The sequence below is a fragment of the Schistocerca serialis genome, chromosome 2, assembly GCF_023864345.2.
Source record: "Schistocerca serialis cubense isolate TAMUIC-IGC-003099 chromosome 2, iqSchSeri2.2, whole genome shotgun sequence".
In the NCBI taxonomy this organism is placed as follows: domain Eukaryota; kingdom Metazoa; phylum Arthropoda; class Insecta; order Orthoptera; family Acrididae; genus Schistocerca; species Schistocerca serialis.
This window is the reverse complement of record NC_064639.1, coordinates 280,809,835-280,825,090: the sequence shown is the minus strand read 5'-3', so window position 1 is coordinate 280,825,090 and position 15,256 is coordinate 280,809,835. Positions and strand designations below refer to the sequence as shown.

The window sequence follows — 15,256 nt, the reverse complement described above, 5'->3', positions numbered from 1 at the left end:
GACTGCACGTCTGACGCTGCAAAATGTGTCTATCAAGCTTTTGACAGGTGGTCACATTAATGTGTCTGGACAGTGTATGTAGCAGGTAGGACAGCCAAGGACTGCGTAACGTAGAGCAAAAAAATTTTTCAAATTACTTAACACTGGTGAAGCAAGAAGACAGGAAGATTAAACTGATGTTAGCGAAAGAAGATTTGTTCGCCGTTAGGAACAACTCAGACAACTTACTACAAGGATATGATAATAATATTTCTGACATTGTTGGTTTGGTCACAGATGGAGTGAAACGCGGGGACAGAATCTTCAGGCATTTGAAATGATACAGAAGTATCTTTAAAAATTTAATGTATCATACATTTGAGGAACAAAGTGAAGAGATGTTCGACAGAGTAAGAGACACAAGAAATTACCGGAAAGAGAAACAGGTTTGATGAGAAATACGCTGAGGTCGTTCTCTGAAAACGGATGGTTTTAAATAGCAGAAGACGATATCGCTTGGAAGTCGTCTTTCGTAAGGATTTTTTACGACAATGGGTATAGTACGTAATGAGACACAATCAAAATGTCGTAGGATACAAAGAAATTGCGGAGAGAGAGGAGAAAACTACTGCTTTGTAAACTTTATTGCGAGAAGTACGAGGACGTGCCGAAAACTAATGCCTCCGAAATTTTCCTTGTGAAAAGTCTTAAAAGTTACTGAATAAAAGAAATGTTAACATTCTCCATCTTTGTTCTTCGTGTCTACATATTTACAGCCCTCTGCTGCTAGAGGGCTCCGAAATGTAGCGTGTAACATGCCGATGTATAACTTATCTACATTGAAGCGCCGAAGAAACTGGTATAGGCATGCGTATTCAAATACAGAGATATGTAAACAGGTATAATGCGGCGTTGCGGTCAGCAATGACTATCTAAGACAATAAGTGTCTGGCACAGTTGTTAGATCGCTTACTGGTGCTGCAATGGCAGTTTATCATGATTTAAGTGAGTTTGAACGTGGTATTAATAGGCGGCGCACGAGCGATGGGACACAGCATCTCCGAGGTAGCGATGAAGTGGGGATTTTTCCGTATGCATTTCGCGAGTGTACCGTGAATATCAGGAAACCGGTAAAAAATCAAATCTCCGACATCGCTACGGCCTGAAAAAGATCCCGCAAGAACGGGACCAACGACGACTGAAGAGAATCGTCCAACGTGACAGAAGTGCGAGGCTTTCGCAAATTGCTGCAGATTTCAGTGCTGGGCCATCAACAAGTATCAGCGTGCGAACCATTCAACGAAACATCATCGATACTGGCTTCCGGAGCTGAAGGCTCACTCGTGTACCCTTGATGACTGCACGACACAAAGGTTTATGCCTCGCCTAGGCCCGTCAACACCGACATTGGACTGTTGATGACTGGAAACATGTTGCCTGGTTGGAAATTCTATCGAGCGGATGGACGTGTACGGGTATGGAGATAACCTCACGGATCCATCGACCCTGCATTTAAGCAGGGGACTGTTCAAGCTGGCGGAGGCTCTGTAATGGTGTGGAGCGTGTGGAAAAAAATGGCTCTGAGCACTATGGGACTTAACTGCTGTGGTCATCAGTCCCCTAGAACTTAGAACTACTTAAACCTAACTAACCTAAGGACATCACACACATCCATGCCCGAGGCAGGATTCGAACCTGCGACCGTAGCGGTCACGCTGTTCCAGACTGAAGCGCCTTTAACCGCACGGCCACACCGGCCGGCGAGCGTGTGCAGTTGGAGTGGTAGGGGATCCTTGATACGTCTACATACTACTCTGATAGGTGACACGTTCGTAAGCATCCTGTCTGATCACCTACATCCATTCATGTGCTTTCCGACTGACTTGGGCAATTACAGCAGGGCAACACGACACCCCACACGTCCAGACTTGCTACAGAATGGCTCTAGAAACACTCTTCTGAGTTTAAATAGTTCCGCTGGCCACTAAACTCCCCAGACATGAACATTACTAAGCATCATGCCATGTAGGCTTTCACGGCCGGTGTCTTCATCAGTAAACAGTCCCGGGCTAAGTTGCGTGGTCGATCTGTAGAACTTCTTCTCCCTGACGTTTCGTTCTCAACTACGGAGAATATCTTCCGAGGTGAGTCGACGACTGGCTGCTAGGAGCTGGGGCCGCCGCTTATATGAAGATCGTAGAGGGCGCCACAGCACGTGACGTGGCGTTGATGTGTAGCTATTCTGGCTATCGTCTGTTCTCTCGATTGCAGGCATCCTTAAAAACATGTTCCGCTACTGCCGATTTGTCGACATGTCCCAAGCGACAGTTTCTTTTGTGCTCCATCAACCGTGTATTGATGCATCTTTTTGTAGTTCCTACGTAAACCCTGCCACAACTACACGGAATTTTATATACCCCTGGGGTGGCTAGGGGGTGACGAGCATCTTTTGTTGATCTTAGGCATTCACTAATTTTCTTAGTACGTCTGAAAATAGTCTCCACCTGAAACTTGGCTAGTACTTTCCCAATGCGATCCGTGATGTTATGGATGAACGGAAGAATTACTTTTCCAGCTGATGGTTGTTGCTGTCTCCTATTTTTAGGTATTTTTCTACTTGGGTGAAGTGCTCGGTTAATTTCGTTTTTCGTATAATCATTTTTCGCAAAAGCCATTCGTAAATGATTTAGTTCTTCTTGTAAGTAGCCTGGTTCACAAATATTATTGGCCCTATCCACTAGTGTTTTTATGATCCCCCTCTTTTGCCTAGGGTGGTGGTTTGAGTTCTTATGGAGGTAGCGATCAGTATGTGTACCTTTCCTGTAGACCTTATGGCCTAAGGTCCCATTCGCCCGTTTGATAACTAATACATCCAAAAAGTGCGGTGGCGCCCTCTACGATCTTCATATAAGCGGCGGCCCCAGCTCCTAGCACCCAATCGTCGACTCACCTCGGAAGATGTTCTCCGTAGTTGAGAACGAAACGTCAGGGAGAAGAAGTTCTACAGATCGACCACAGCAACTTAGCCCGGAAGTGTTTACTGATGATTACTAAGCATATCTGGGATGCTGTTCAGAAGAGATCTCCACCCTTCGGTCTCTTACAGATTTGTGGACAACCCTGTAAGATTCATGGTGGCAGTTCCTCCCAGCACTACTTCAGACATTAGTCGAGCCCATGCCACGTCGTGTTGCGACACTTCTACGTGATCGCTGGGGCCCTACACGATATTAGGTAGGTTTACCAGTTTCTTTGGCTCTTCAGTGCATATTGATGCGTGAGAAACAGCGTTCTGTAATAGAGTTTCGAATTTGAGGAGAGCACTCTCTCTTCAGCATGACGATGCCAGACTAACACGGGCCCTGCGTAACCTGCAATAGTCTGACTTCTTGAGTTTACTGTCATCGATCATCCTTGAGACGGTCGCGACATGGTGCCATCTGATTTTCATCAGTTTCCAACACCCGAAGAACACTTTCGAGGAGTTTACTCTGATAGTGATGAAGCAGTGCTATCAGAGGTGAGGTTGGGCGTCCGTCAACAACATGAAACATTGTACAGTGACGGTATCTACAAACTGGTCTCTCGTTGGGAGAAAGGAGTTCTTCTCCAAGGCGGCTGTGTTGAGATATAAATATGTAGATATGAAGACTAAAGATGTAAAATGTTAATAACAACTGTTTTATTTAGAAAGCTCTAAGAGTTTTCACAAAAACATTCGGAGATATTACTTTTCAGCACGTCCTCGCACAGTAGCGGTCAAAAGTACGATACATTGTAGTTCATCTACATCTACATCTACATTTATACTCCGCAAGCCACCCAACGGTGTGTGGCGGAGGGCACTTTACGTGCCACTGTCATTACCTCCCTTTCCTGTTCCAGTCGCTATGGTTCGCGGTTCGCGGGAAGAACGACTGCCAGAAAGCCTCCGTGCGCGTTCGAAGCTCTCTAATTTTACATTCGTGAACTCCTCGGGAGGTATAAGTGGGGGGAAGCAATATATTCGATACCTCATCCAGAAATGCACCCTCTCGAAACCTGGATAGCAAGCTACACCGCGATGCAAAGCGCCTCTCTTGCAGAATCTGCCACTTGTGTTTGCTAAACATCTCGGTATCGCTATCACGCTTACCAAATAACGCTGTGACGAAACGCGCCGCTCTTCTTTGGATCTTCTCTACCTCCTCTGTCAACCCTACCTGGTACGGATCCCACACTGGTGAGCAATACTCAAGTATAGGTCGAACGAGTGTTTTGTAAGCCACCTCCTTTGTTGACAGACTACACGATGTTATGTTGTCAGTATGCCTATTTGCATAGAGCCACAATAGTACAGCACATAACTGTGTCACTCCATGAGGAGCTTCACGGCGCTGTGGTTATATAACTAGTACACAAGGAAGGTCATACAGTAACAATGTACATACATATTCCCTTAGTTCAAAAGTACTTTTTTATTTGCTTTGGTGGTACGGTATTTGTGCTGGCGTAGCCACAAGCGCCGGCACGAAGATGAAGAACGCAAGAGCAGAGAAGGCTGTGAGACGACTTCAGCCAATAGTTCTCTGACTAGGACCGCACCACGACACGAGCGACTTCTAGCCGAAGAGTATATAAGCGCCCCTCCTGCCAGCCTCGGCCGGACAGTAGAAGACGGACACAAGTAGACCCAGACTAGAAGAGAGCACCAGAAGAACTGTTACTTGTGATCCATGTCCATTACTTGCATGGACATTGTATATAGTGAAGGGCACTGACTGTTTGCATGTCGCCATTCGCTTGCGACATGTTCTATTGTCACTCTACTTTATTGTAATAAAAACCACTAATGTGATTTTAGTTGAATTGTTGTTTAGCTATCCGAGAGAGCTGCATCCTGTAAGACACGAGTGGGCAGGACCCTGCAGTAACTATTGTTACTTAGGCATTCAGAATGTGTTTGTTTATTTCTAGAGACAACTAGAAGCATACCGTTACACAAAGAACGCGCTACTGGTGTGAGACAAGCTGCTTTGAGCGCTTTGAAGAAGGGAAAGTCACGGTCTAGCGTTGCTAGAGACTATGACAGAGTCGTCGGCAAAAACAGGAAGGAATAGTGGCCAATTAGACAAGGTCAGATCCTACGCGAAAAACAACAGGGACAAAGGACAGAATGATCTGTAAGCAGTCAGCTGCCGATGCAAGAAAATGGGCTCGACAAATTAGGGATGATCTGGAGCAGCGTCATGGACTGAACCCGCATGTCTCCAACGTAAAACGTCGCCTACTAGTAGCTGGTTGAATTGCTAGACTACAATTACGTAAACCACTCATAAATTTAAAAAAAAAAACGAGAAGGCCAGGTTAGAGTTTTCAAACAAACAACAAACTTGAAATGCTACAGATTAGTCCAAGGTTTTATGGAGTGTTGAAGATAAATTTAATGAGTTTTCTTCTGACGGTGTGGAGTTTATACGTCGACGAAAGTGTTGTGTCGGTAGCTGGGCCGACACCGTGAAGTTTAGATGGCTGAAAATGAACTCTAGACTAACGCTGTAGCCGATAGGGCACGCACGGCTAAAGCAGACGGGCGTGAAGTCTGGAACATGAGAACTTATAAATGAAAAAAAAAAAAGAAGAAAAGTATGTAGATGCTTATTACTTATCTTTTTATTAGTCCTTGGAATACATCTCTCTTGAATACTCGTAAGCTATAGGCAGTGATACAAATGGCGCCTTGCTAGTTCGTAGCCATTAACTTAGCTGATGGCTATTCTGTCTCTCGGCTAATGAGAGAGAAAGGCTTCGTACATCTGGTCGATAGCTAGGTTCTCGTACAACTGGGCGGTAGCTAGGTTCTCGTACAACTGGGCGATAGCTAGGTTCTCGTACAACTGGGCGGTAGCTAGGTTCTCGTACAACTGGGGCGAGTCCACTCTCGTATCACGAGACCTGCCTTGGTGGTGGCGCTAGGTCTGCGATCACAGTGGCGACACGCGGGTCCGACATGTACTACATGGACCGCGGCCGATTTAAGCTACCACCTAGCAAGTGTGGTGTCTGGCGGTGACACCACATTCCTCCCCCGCAAATCGGCGAACGGTCGTGTGATAAGGCTTCCGCCCGCCGTGGGGAGGACCACATGTTGACGTATGCGATGAGGTGGGGAGCCTAACAACAGGCGAGGCTGTGCCACCCGCACCCGGCCATTCGGTCCGAGGGGAGCTAGGAAACGCCGGAAAAACTAGTCCAGGGTGCACGTCAACATGCGGTGTATGCGCCCGTAAAGAGACAGGAGTGACCGAAGGGTCGATTTCCATTGCGTCGGGGTAGCCGACGCGCGATGACGTCATGTGGTCCGGATCGGGCGGGAGTTCCATGGCGGAGGACAGCTGGTCACGGGAAGCGATCGGCGGCGCGTGACCCTGGGAGGCGCTTGGCGGCTGCAACGAAGCGTCGAATGCGGGCGACGCCGGCGGGAGAACAAGCGGCGGCGGCGGCGGCTGCTGCTGCTGCTGCGGCGGCGGCGGCGCGTCGCCATGGGGCAAAATGGAAGGCATCGTCGGTAACACCTGGGGATGAGGCGAGCCAGGAGATGGGTCCCCAGGGCGCTGACCGGACGGCACCGTCGCTGAAAGCAGACGGGGAGCGGCAGAACCCGAGCGACGACAGAGGCGCAGCTGATTGAGATGCCGACGCACCTCACCAGAGGCCCCCAAAACCAAATACATCGCGCGGCCGAGGCAGCGAAGAATGCGCCCTGCGAGCCAACGCCGTGAACCTCGATAGTTGCGATAAAATACAACGTCGCCTGGAGCAAAAGCAGGAGTCTGCCGCTGCACAGGAACCTGATGCGGCGGATGCAGCAAAGACATCAAGGTGCGATGAGGACGACCGTGGAGCAACTCAGCCGGCGAGCGACCATCTCGGGGCTGAGAGCGATACGAAGACAAAAAGAGCAACAATGCGTCCTCCCGAGAATGCGACTCTTTCAATTTCAACATCTGTGACTTGAAAGTCCGGACCAATCGTTCAGCGGCACCGTTGGACTGAGGCGAAAACGGCGCGGATGTCAGATGTTGAATACCATTGGCCTGGCAGAATGATTGAAATTCTGTGGACATGAATTGTGGGCCATTGTCGGAAACAATAGTCTGCGGAAGACCTTCAATGCAAAAGATAGCAGACAACGCTTGGATGGTGGCGGAGGACGTCGGGGAAGACATCCGGACAACAAAAGGAAAATTACTGAAGGCGTCGACCAGAACCAACCATCGAGCATTCCAGAATGGACCAGCAAAATCAATGTGCAAGCGTTGCCAAGGGGAAGTGGCTTTTGGCCACGCAAAGACTTTCCGCGGCGGTGCGGACTGTTGTTCGGCACACGCCGGGCACGAAGAACACATATTCGTAATCGCAGCATCGATTCCGAACCAAGTACAGTGCTGACGAGCAAGTTGTTTCGTTCGCACGATACCCCAATGTCCTTGGTGAAGAAGCCGTAAAACAGAGGACTGTAACGAACGTGGGACCACGACTCTGGACTGATCATTATCAGAACGCAACAACAAAACACCACGTCGAACAAAAAGTCTCTCCTTGTGAGCAAAAAATCGGCGAACCAACGGATCCTCGATCCGAGACTTTGACAAAGGCCATTGCGTAGCAACAAAACGTAAAACAGTAGCAAGGACAGGGTCAGCAGCTGTGGCTGTGGCGACACGACGAAAATCAATCGGAAACGATTCGACCACTTCATCGGTTTCCGAATCAATGAACATGCAAGCAAGTTCGGAAGAAGCGAATGCTTTATCCTCAGCAACAGGCAAACGGGACAACGCATCGGCGTTTCCGTGCTTAGCAGTGGACCGATACAAGATATCGTAGCGGTACTGCGAGAGGAAAATAGACCAGCGAATGAATTTCTGCGCTGTACGTGGAGGTACAGGCTTGGTCGGATGAAAAAGCGATGTCAAAGGTTTGTGGTCTGTGATGATGGTAAAGTGACGACCATACAAGAAATCATGGAACTTAGTAACACCAAACACGAGAGCCAAAGCTTCTTTCTCTATCTGTGAATAATTTCTTTGCGCAGACGAGAGCAATTTGGACGCAAAGGCAATAGGGCGATCATGGGAGCCAACTTTGTGCGCAAGCACAGCACCGATCCCGAAATCCGATGCATCTACCATCAACAAAAGGGGTTTCTGGGGATCGAATGGCGTAAGGCAAGTATTAGAAAGCAACGCCGATTTCAACTGGCGAAAGGCGCGTTCGCATTCCGTCGTCCAGAGAAACGGAACACCTGTACGGCGTAAGCAATGAAGCGGAGCTGAAATGAAAGAGGCATTGCGCACATTCACTCACACCTTGTGATGCTACATTGTTCAATGTTCTTGCGACCTCCTGACGCAATGCGTGGCGAACATTGCGCGCTCTGAAAAATTTCGGTTGCGCGTTTCCTCCCAGTTCCAAATGTGCTTCATAGTTTTTAGCGCAACCTAAGCCCGGTGCAAAAATGTCTGCAAATTCTTCACATACACTAGAAACACTGTCTGAAGGCACAGTGATTCACTGATAGGACCTGATTTACAATAGACATGTTAAACAACTTAAATAAATCTAGACCAAACAAATTCACTGCAGAAGAAGAACGAAGAACGTAAAATGACACAAGTTTTGTTTGTCCCTTGTATGTTGCAAGAAGGCTGCACTGTCCTAACACAGGAATTGTCTGTCCGGAATATGTAGTTAGCTTTACATTTGCGGAACGCAACGGAGGTTTGCCCAGTTGTTTGTACGTGTCGTGATTGAGCAATGAAACTGCAGCTCCAGTATCGAGCTGGAATGGTATCACTTTGCCTTCAAAGTCTAAGTCCACAAAAAGTTTATTGTTCTGCTGACGACAAGAGCGACCGTTTTGTGCAATTTGAATAGACACTGGTACAGAATCACTTGCTAATTGACGTGATTTCCGGCGACGTCGACGCACAGTTTTTGTGGGACGAACACAGTTACTGTTAGAGAAAGTGTCACTGGACGAAGTGGAATTAACGACATGAATGTCCAGAGGCGAAGGTCCACGAGCCTGAGTGTCCTTGGTTCGATTCCGGCGCGAAGCAAAGGGCCTGGAATGATTGTGATTGTCTGATCTGAGCTTTTTCTGGCAAACACTTTGAACATGTCCTTTCTTATTGCAGAAAAAGCAAATAGCTTGGCGTGACGGGCAATGTTCACGCGAATGTCTAGTAGCACACCGCGGGCATGATTTCACTGCATTTGTGTGCTGGCGCGGCACACCTGGCTTAGCACGCGGCGGTCGCTGTGTCGACGTGCGCAAGGCCCGGTTACCGGGCCGCGCAGCGCGTCCAGCGGGCCGGTTAATGTTACACACGGCTGGCGAAGTTTCAAAAGATTCCTGAGCACAGTCAAGTGTGTCCTGTCTATCCAATATGTCTATCACTTGTTGAAGGGAGGGATTAACTAGTTTCAAAATTTGCTCCCGTATGCGAACATCAGAAACGTTCTGTGCAATTGCATCACGCACCATTGTATCTGAATAAGAAAGACCACAGTCACATTCAAAGGCACAGTCCCTAGTAAGTCCTTGCAATGTTGCTACCCACTCCCTATTAGTTTGACCGGCCGTACGTTTTGTACGAAGGAACGTATACCGTTTTGCAACCACATTAACTGTTTCTTTGAAATAGGCATCTAATGCAGACAAAATTTCCTCGTAGGACAGAGTTGCTACGTCTCGTCGGGGAAACAATTTCACTATCACACGGTATGTGGACACACCGACACAAGAAAGCAAAAACGGCTGCCGCTCATTACCTTGAATTCTGTAGGCAGCAAGGTGAAAGTTGAACTGGCGCGACCACTCGTGCCAGGTCTCATCGGCTGCCACGTATGGTCGAAAGGGAGGTGCAACAGCGTGTAGTGGCAGCGGTAGCGAAGAAGCGGCGGCGGCCGCATCGGTTTGAATGGTACGTTGACCCTGGACGAGCTGTCCAAGGGCATCCAGTAACGCCTGCGTCTGCTGATTCTGCAAGCGATAAAATTCGGACAGTACATCTGGAGAATGTGGCGAAGCCATGACACAAGTAAATGTAAGCAATCAGAACACTTTAAATCGTCGCCAATGTTGTAAACGAATTAATACAAACTCTTTTGCTCGTCGCCAATAAATGTTGTGTCGGTAGCTGGGCCGACACCGTGAAGTTTAGATGGCTGAAAATGAACTCTAGACTAACGCTGTAGCCGATAGGGCACGCACGGCTAAAGCAGACGGGCGTGAAGTCTGGAACATGAGAACTTATAAATGAAAAAAAAAAAGAAGAAAAGTATGTAGATGCTTATTACTTATCTTTTTATTAGTCCTTGGAATACATCTCTCTTGAATACTCGTAAGCTATAGGCAGTGATACAAATGGCGCCTTGCTAGTTCGTAGCCATTAACTTAGCTGATGGCTATTCTGTCTCTCGGCTAATGAGAGAGAAAGGCTTCGTACATCTGGTCGATAGCTAGGTTCTCGTACAACTGGGCGATAGCTAGGTTCTCGTACAACTGGGCGGTAGCTAGGTTCTCGTACAACTGGGGCGAGTCCACTCTCGTATCACGAGACCTGCCTTGGTGGTGGCGCTAGGTCTGCGATCACAGTGGCGACACGCGGGTCCGACATGTACTACATGGACCGCGGCCGATTTAAGCTACCACCTAGCAAGTGTGGTGTCTGGCGGTGACACCACAGAAAGGACAACAAAGAGTGTCTGGTACCGTCCATAAAGCACGGTTGTGGCTGCGTCGTAATGTGAGGACGTTTTTCTCGACGTGAGCCTAGTTCTCTAGCCCAAACAGAAGGCACAATGTATCTTTTCCTGTACAATGATATTTTAGAAAAGAATATGGTTCCACATAGGAGAAAGAATATGCCGCGTAATTCGATATTGCAGCATTGTAGTGATTCAAAACACACCTCCGGCCTTTCTTTTCCAGAGAAGAAAACGAAACTCTTGGACTGATCAAGCCAGAGCCCGGATTTAAACCCACTCGAACATCTCTGGGATGTATTAGACCGACGTGTTCATGGTAGAAATTACTCAGACAAGGACGAATTTGCTGAAGCCCTTTTGGATGATTACTCAAAACTCCTACTTGACATATTACAGAAGTTTGTGGATTCAATGCCAAATTGATGTGCAGCTGTAATTAAAGCCAATGAGTATGTAACGAATTACTGGTTTGTTCTTCAGATTCCAAAATATATCTGTTTTAATCTTACATACTTATCCTTAAATTAGTTTTGAGCCCGAAGAATTGTTATTTTTGTTTGAATGTAACATATCTTTGTTTAAACTAGATGTAATTATATACTAAATGGAGTATAATTACATACTTTTCAACTATCCATTGGCAATTTCTTCTATTACACACATTCTTATGTAACTAATAATTTCTACAAAACGCTTTTGAAGACTGCTGCATATCCAGAAATCGTAAATGGCATAGCACTGTGGAGATAAAGATGATGCCAAGGTGTGGAGCGGTGGATGTGACATAATTCTATTAAACTCTCCGCTCTTTCCACAAATCAAAGATTGGTTGTGACCACTCTATCTATTCCAGATCGATTGCTTCAGATGAAACTGCTTATATCCTGAAATTCTACACAGTACACGTTGGTCCTGATGTGATATAACGGACGCTTTCGACCACTACGTAAAACTGCTTGAAATTATCCGACCCTTTCCGTATAGGTTCCTTTACTTGTATTTACTTTATCAGCTGTCTTCGTGTGGTTCAAGTTTTCATATTTGGTTCCTCATATAGAAATTATTCCCAGCTTTACTAACATGTATTGGAAGTCAGAACCACATCTTCATCTAAGTGACGAGATAGGTATTGTGAGGTTTAGCTTCCACAAACTGATCCTGCAAAGGCTGATCTTGATTGTCACATTTGATCAGAAGAGCAATCAAGATATTTCAGTCGAAGCGACAGATCAGAGTATCTCGACTCTGATAACTCGTTTTGTGAAAAAAGTTTTAATTACTTAAGAATTACTTGTTATTTGGTTAAAATAAGTTTTAATGACCATTAATGAACTGAAACATCGATAAAGCTACATCGATAAATCGTGTAATAAAGTCTTCATGGCTGAGATCGTGTTCAGTACTGGTTATTCCTGACGGCTGGTTTGACCAGTTAAGACTGTCGTTTCCTGATCTTCAAACAAATCTGTTGTTATATGTCCTGTTCCATTATGACTGTATCACACCTGTCGTGTCGACATTGTAGTGGGTAGTATGTAGCACATTCCACAGAGGTTTGCTGGAAATAAAAACACGCTTGTCACAAATAAAAGCAATACAGTTAAAAAGCACACCGTGTAACTAGGGATGGTCACACACATAACATTCAATTTACGCTTGCTAGATGTTAAATTACATAACAGTGCACATTTATGCAAATATTTTATTTACATTTATATGACGGGTTTGAAATACATCATGGGTCCACATTCTTTGAAGTATACAGTTCAACTCAATACAGTTCAATTCAACAGCTGAACTATGTACTTCAAAGAGGGTGCATCCGTGACGCGTTTAACTCGTTATGTAAATTTAAAGATGCACGAATGTGCACTGTCGCGTAATTAAACATCTAACAAGCATCAGTGGAATGCTATGTGTCTGGACATACCTAGTTAGACGATGTGCTCTTTAACTGTTTGTTTTTGTTCCTGACAAACCTGTTTCTATTTCTGACAAACCCGTGTGGAATGTGCTAAATACTATCCACTATAATGTCGAGATGGTAGGTTTTATACAGTCATGATGGAACAGAACGTAAACAACAAAAAATTTTTTGAATATCAGAAATAGATCATCACACATAAATAGTATTTAATGCTCTCTTGGCCATTAAAAGTTACTTCACAGCAAATACAGGTCGCTGCTTTCCATCTCTAATTATGAGTAATTGCACCCTTGTAATACTTTCTCTAGACATAATCTAGTTACAGTTTCGTAATTCTTTCAGTATACAGCACAATAATATTCTGTTGATATGATATTGCAGCGCCGGTGTTGTACAGAAGTACTATTGTTCTTCGGACATGCACTGTGGGGACTACAGCCGCTATGAAGTACATGAAATGTATTCGCATTTGCGAATATGGACGATCATAAGCTGCATAATGTAATGACGACATTGAAAAATTTGTGCCCCAACGGGACTTTCAATTAAAATGTCTCCCCTGTTCGAGAATACACATTATGAATGTACGAGTGCAGGTTGGGTACGTGTGGAAGTTTGAGTCTAGCCGTAAAGCGTGCTCGGATGGCCTAACGGGAGCCGGCACGGTTGCTCAGCGTGTTCGGTCAGAGGGTTAGCTGCCCTCTGAAAAAAAAAAAAAAAAAACAAAAAAAAAAAAAAAAAACCAGTCAATGGATCAATAATGAACTTCAACGGGTGTCAGTGGTAGTCCGCCATGAACAATTTCAACGAACTATAACGAACAAAATGAGATTACAATTTAAAAAAATGGTAAGGTGACCGCTCGCGATAAGCGGGAAGTCCGGGTTCGAGTCCCGGTCTGGAACAAATTTTCATTTTCGTCATTCCATTACACAGCTGATGTCTGACCACATTAGCAACTGCGAATATATTTCATATATGTTCTGTTGGACTTTTATTTTGGAATTTTTCTAGTGATTTTTGTGTGTGTATTGTTTCAGCCTTACCACTCCACCCTTGATTCAGTCAGTTTATTATAAACACGGTTTGCACGCGAACGAAACCGGAAATTTGTGAGTAATGCCATTTGAATGCTCTGAATTATCGGTATCACTGTCCGTCAGCATAGCTTAAAATTACGTGAAACTTGATTTTAATCGTAAGATTCCCCGTAATTGTGACGTAGGACTTGTTTGACGCCATTACAATGACGTCACAAGCCAACAGAATACAAGAAGTGGCCTCAGCTGAAGGTGGTTGTGGTGACAGTCTTGGCACGCTACCGACGGCTGTTGCAAGCAGACGTTTTGATAGCTATAGATGTGCGTATCTTATCATGCTGTCGCTGTATTGTTTCTGCCTAGCGTGAAGGTGGAAACACCAAAGCAGTGAGAAATAGAGTGCATCTCGAAAACGTAGTTCTTTCTTCAGAAGCCACATAAACAAAGACTGCGCTTGAAACTTCCTGGCAGATTAAAACTGTGTGTCGGACCGAGACTCGAACTCTGGACCTTTGCCTTACGCGGGCAATTGCTCCACCAACTGAGGCACCCAAGCGCGACTCACGTCCCCTCCTCACAGCTTTACTTCTGCCAGTACCTCGTCTCCTACTTTCCAAACTTTATAGAAGCTCTCCTGCGAACCTTGCAGAACTAGCCCTCCTGAAAGAAAGGATATTGCGGAGACATGGCTTAGCCACAGCCTGGGGGATGTTTCCAGAATGAGATTTTCACTCTGCAGCGGAGTGTGCGCTGATATGAAACTTCCTGGCAGATTAAAACTGTGTGCCGGACCGAGACTCGAACTCGGGACCTTTGCCTAAAGACTGCGCTTTTTTAGATATTTATAGAGTTATTAAATAAACACCCCAATCAACTATGAAGCTATGGGCCTTCAAATGTGAACAATAAACGACCATAAGGTAAGTATAGCCGAGGGAATTCTGGGTTTTGCAATCTACATTACTAGGAGGAATTCGCATTAATACGTTTCAATAGAACTACCGGTACAGTAGCTCTCACGAGACAGCAACTGACCTCCGGAGACAGCTGCGGTAAGCAGCGCGAGGAGCAGCAGCAGCAGCGTCGGCGCCATCATAGATGCGTGTGGAAGCTCTCTGCTCGGCGGACCGCGCTGCACTGACCGCGACCGGCCACGGCCGCGCAGCTGCCAACCTGTTGCGTGGGACGGGGAGCCAGAACAGGTTCCGCTCTCTCGGACCCCGCCGGCTGCACATTGGGCGAGGTTGCAGCTCCTGGAAGTAAACGAGTGCCAACCTGCAGACAAGTGCGGAGGTCGTCGGCAGTACTCATCGCTGTTCTTCTGTAGCTACAGGGCGCGTAACAAATCGACGACGACAAATTTCGAGGATTTGTAGAGGACGTCTTGAGGAACAAAGTGGAGAAGGGAAGCAATGTTCGGAAAAGTCATCCAATGGCGCTACATGGTGTGGGGTTACATATACCAACGGGTACCATCAGGCCAACCCTAGTACATCTACTGTTCAGTCACCTTAATGTTAGCACTAGTCAAAAGCCTGAATAATCAGGACAC

General features: G+C 46.2%; 1 protein-coding gene across 1 annotated transcript in view; it reads right to left on the bottom strand.

The window, feature by feature from the left end:
• The window catches only part of LOC126457043 (uncharacterized), a 191,927-nt gene extending 177,040 nt beyond the window's left edge, over nucleotides 1-14,887 (bottom strand). Inside the window, exon 1 of the mRNA XM_050093030.1 lies at nucleotides 14,740-14,887. Within this exon, the coding sequence (XP_049948987.1) occupies nucleotides 14,740-14,800 (61 nt within the window). The 5' untranslated portion in view covers nucleotides 14,801-14,887. The remainder of the gene's footprint in view (nucleotides 1-14,739) is intronic.
• Between the last annotated feature and the right edge of the window lie 369 nt (nucleotides 14,888-15,256).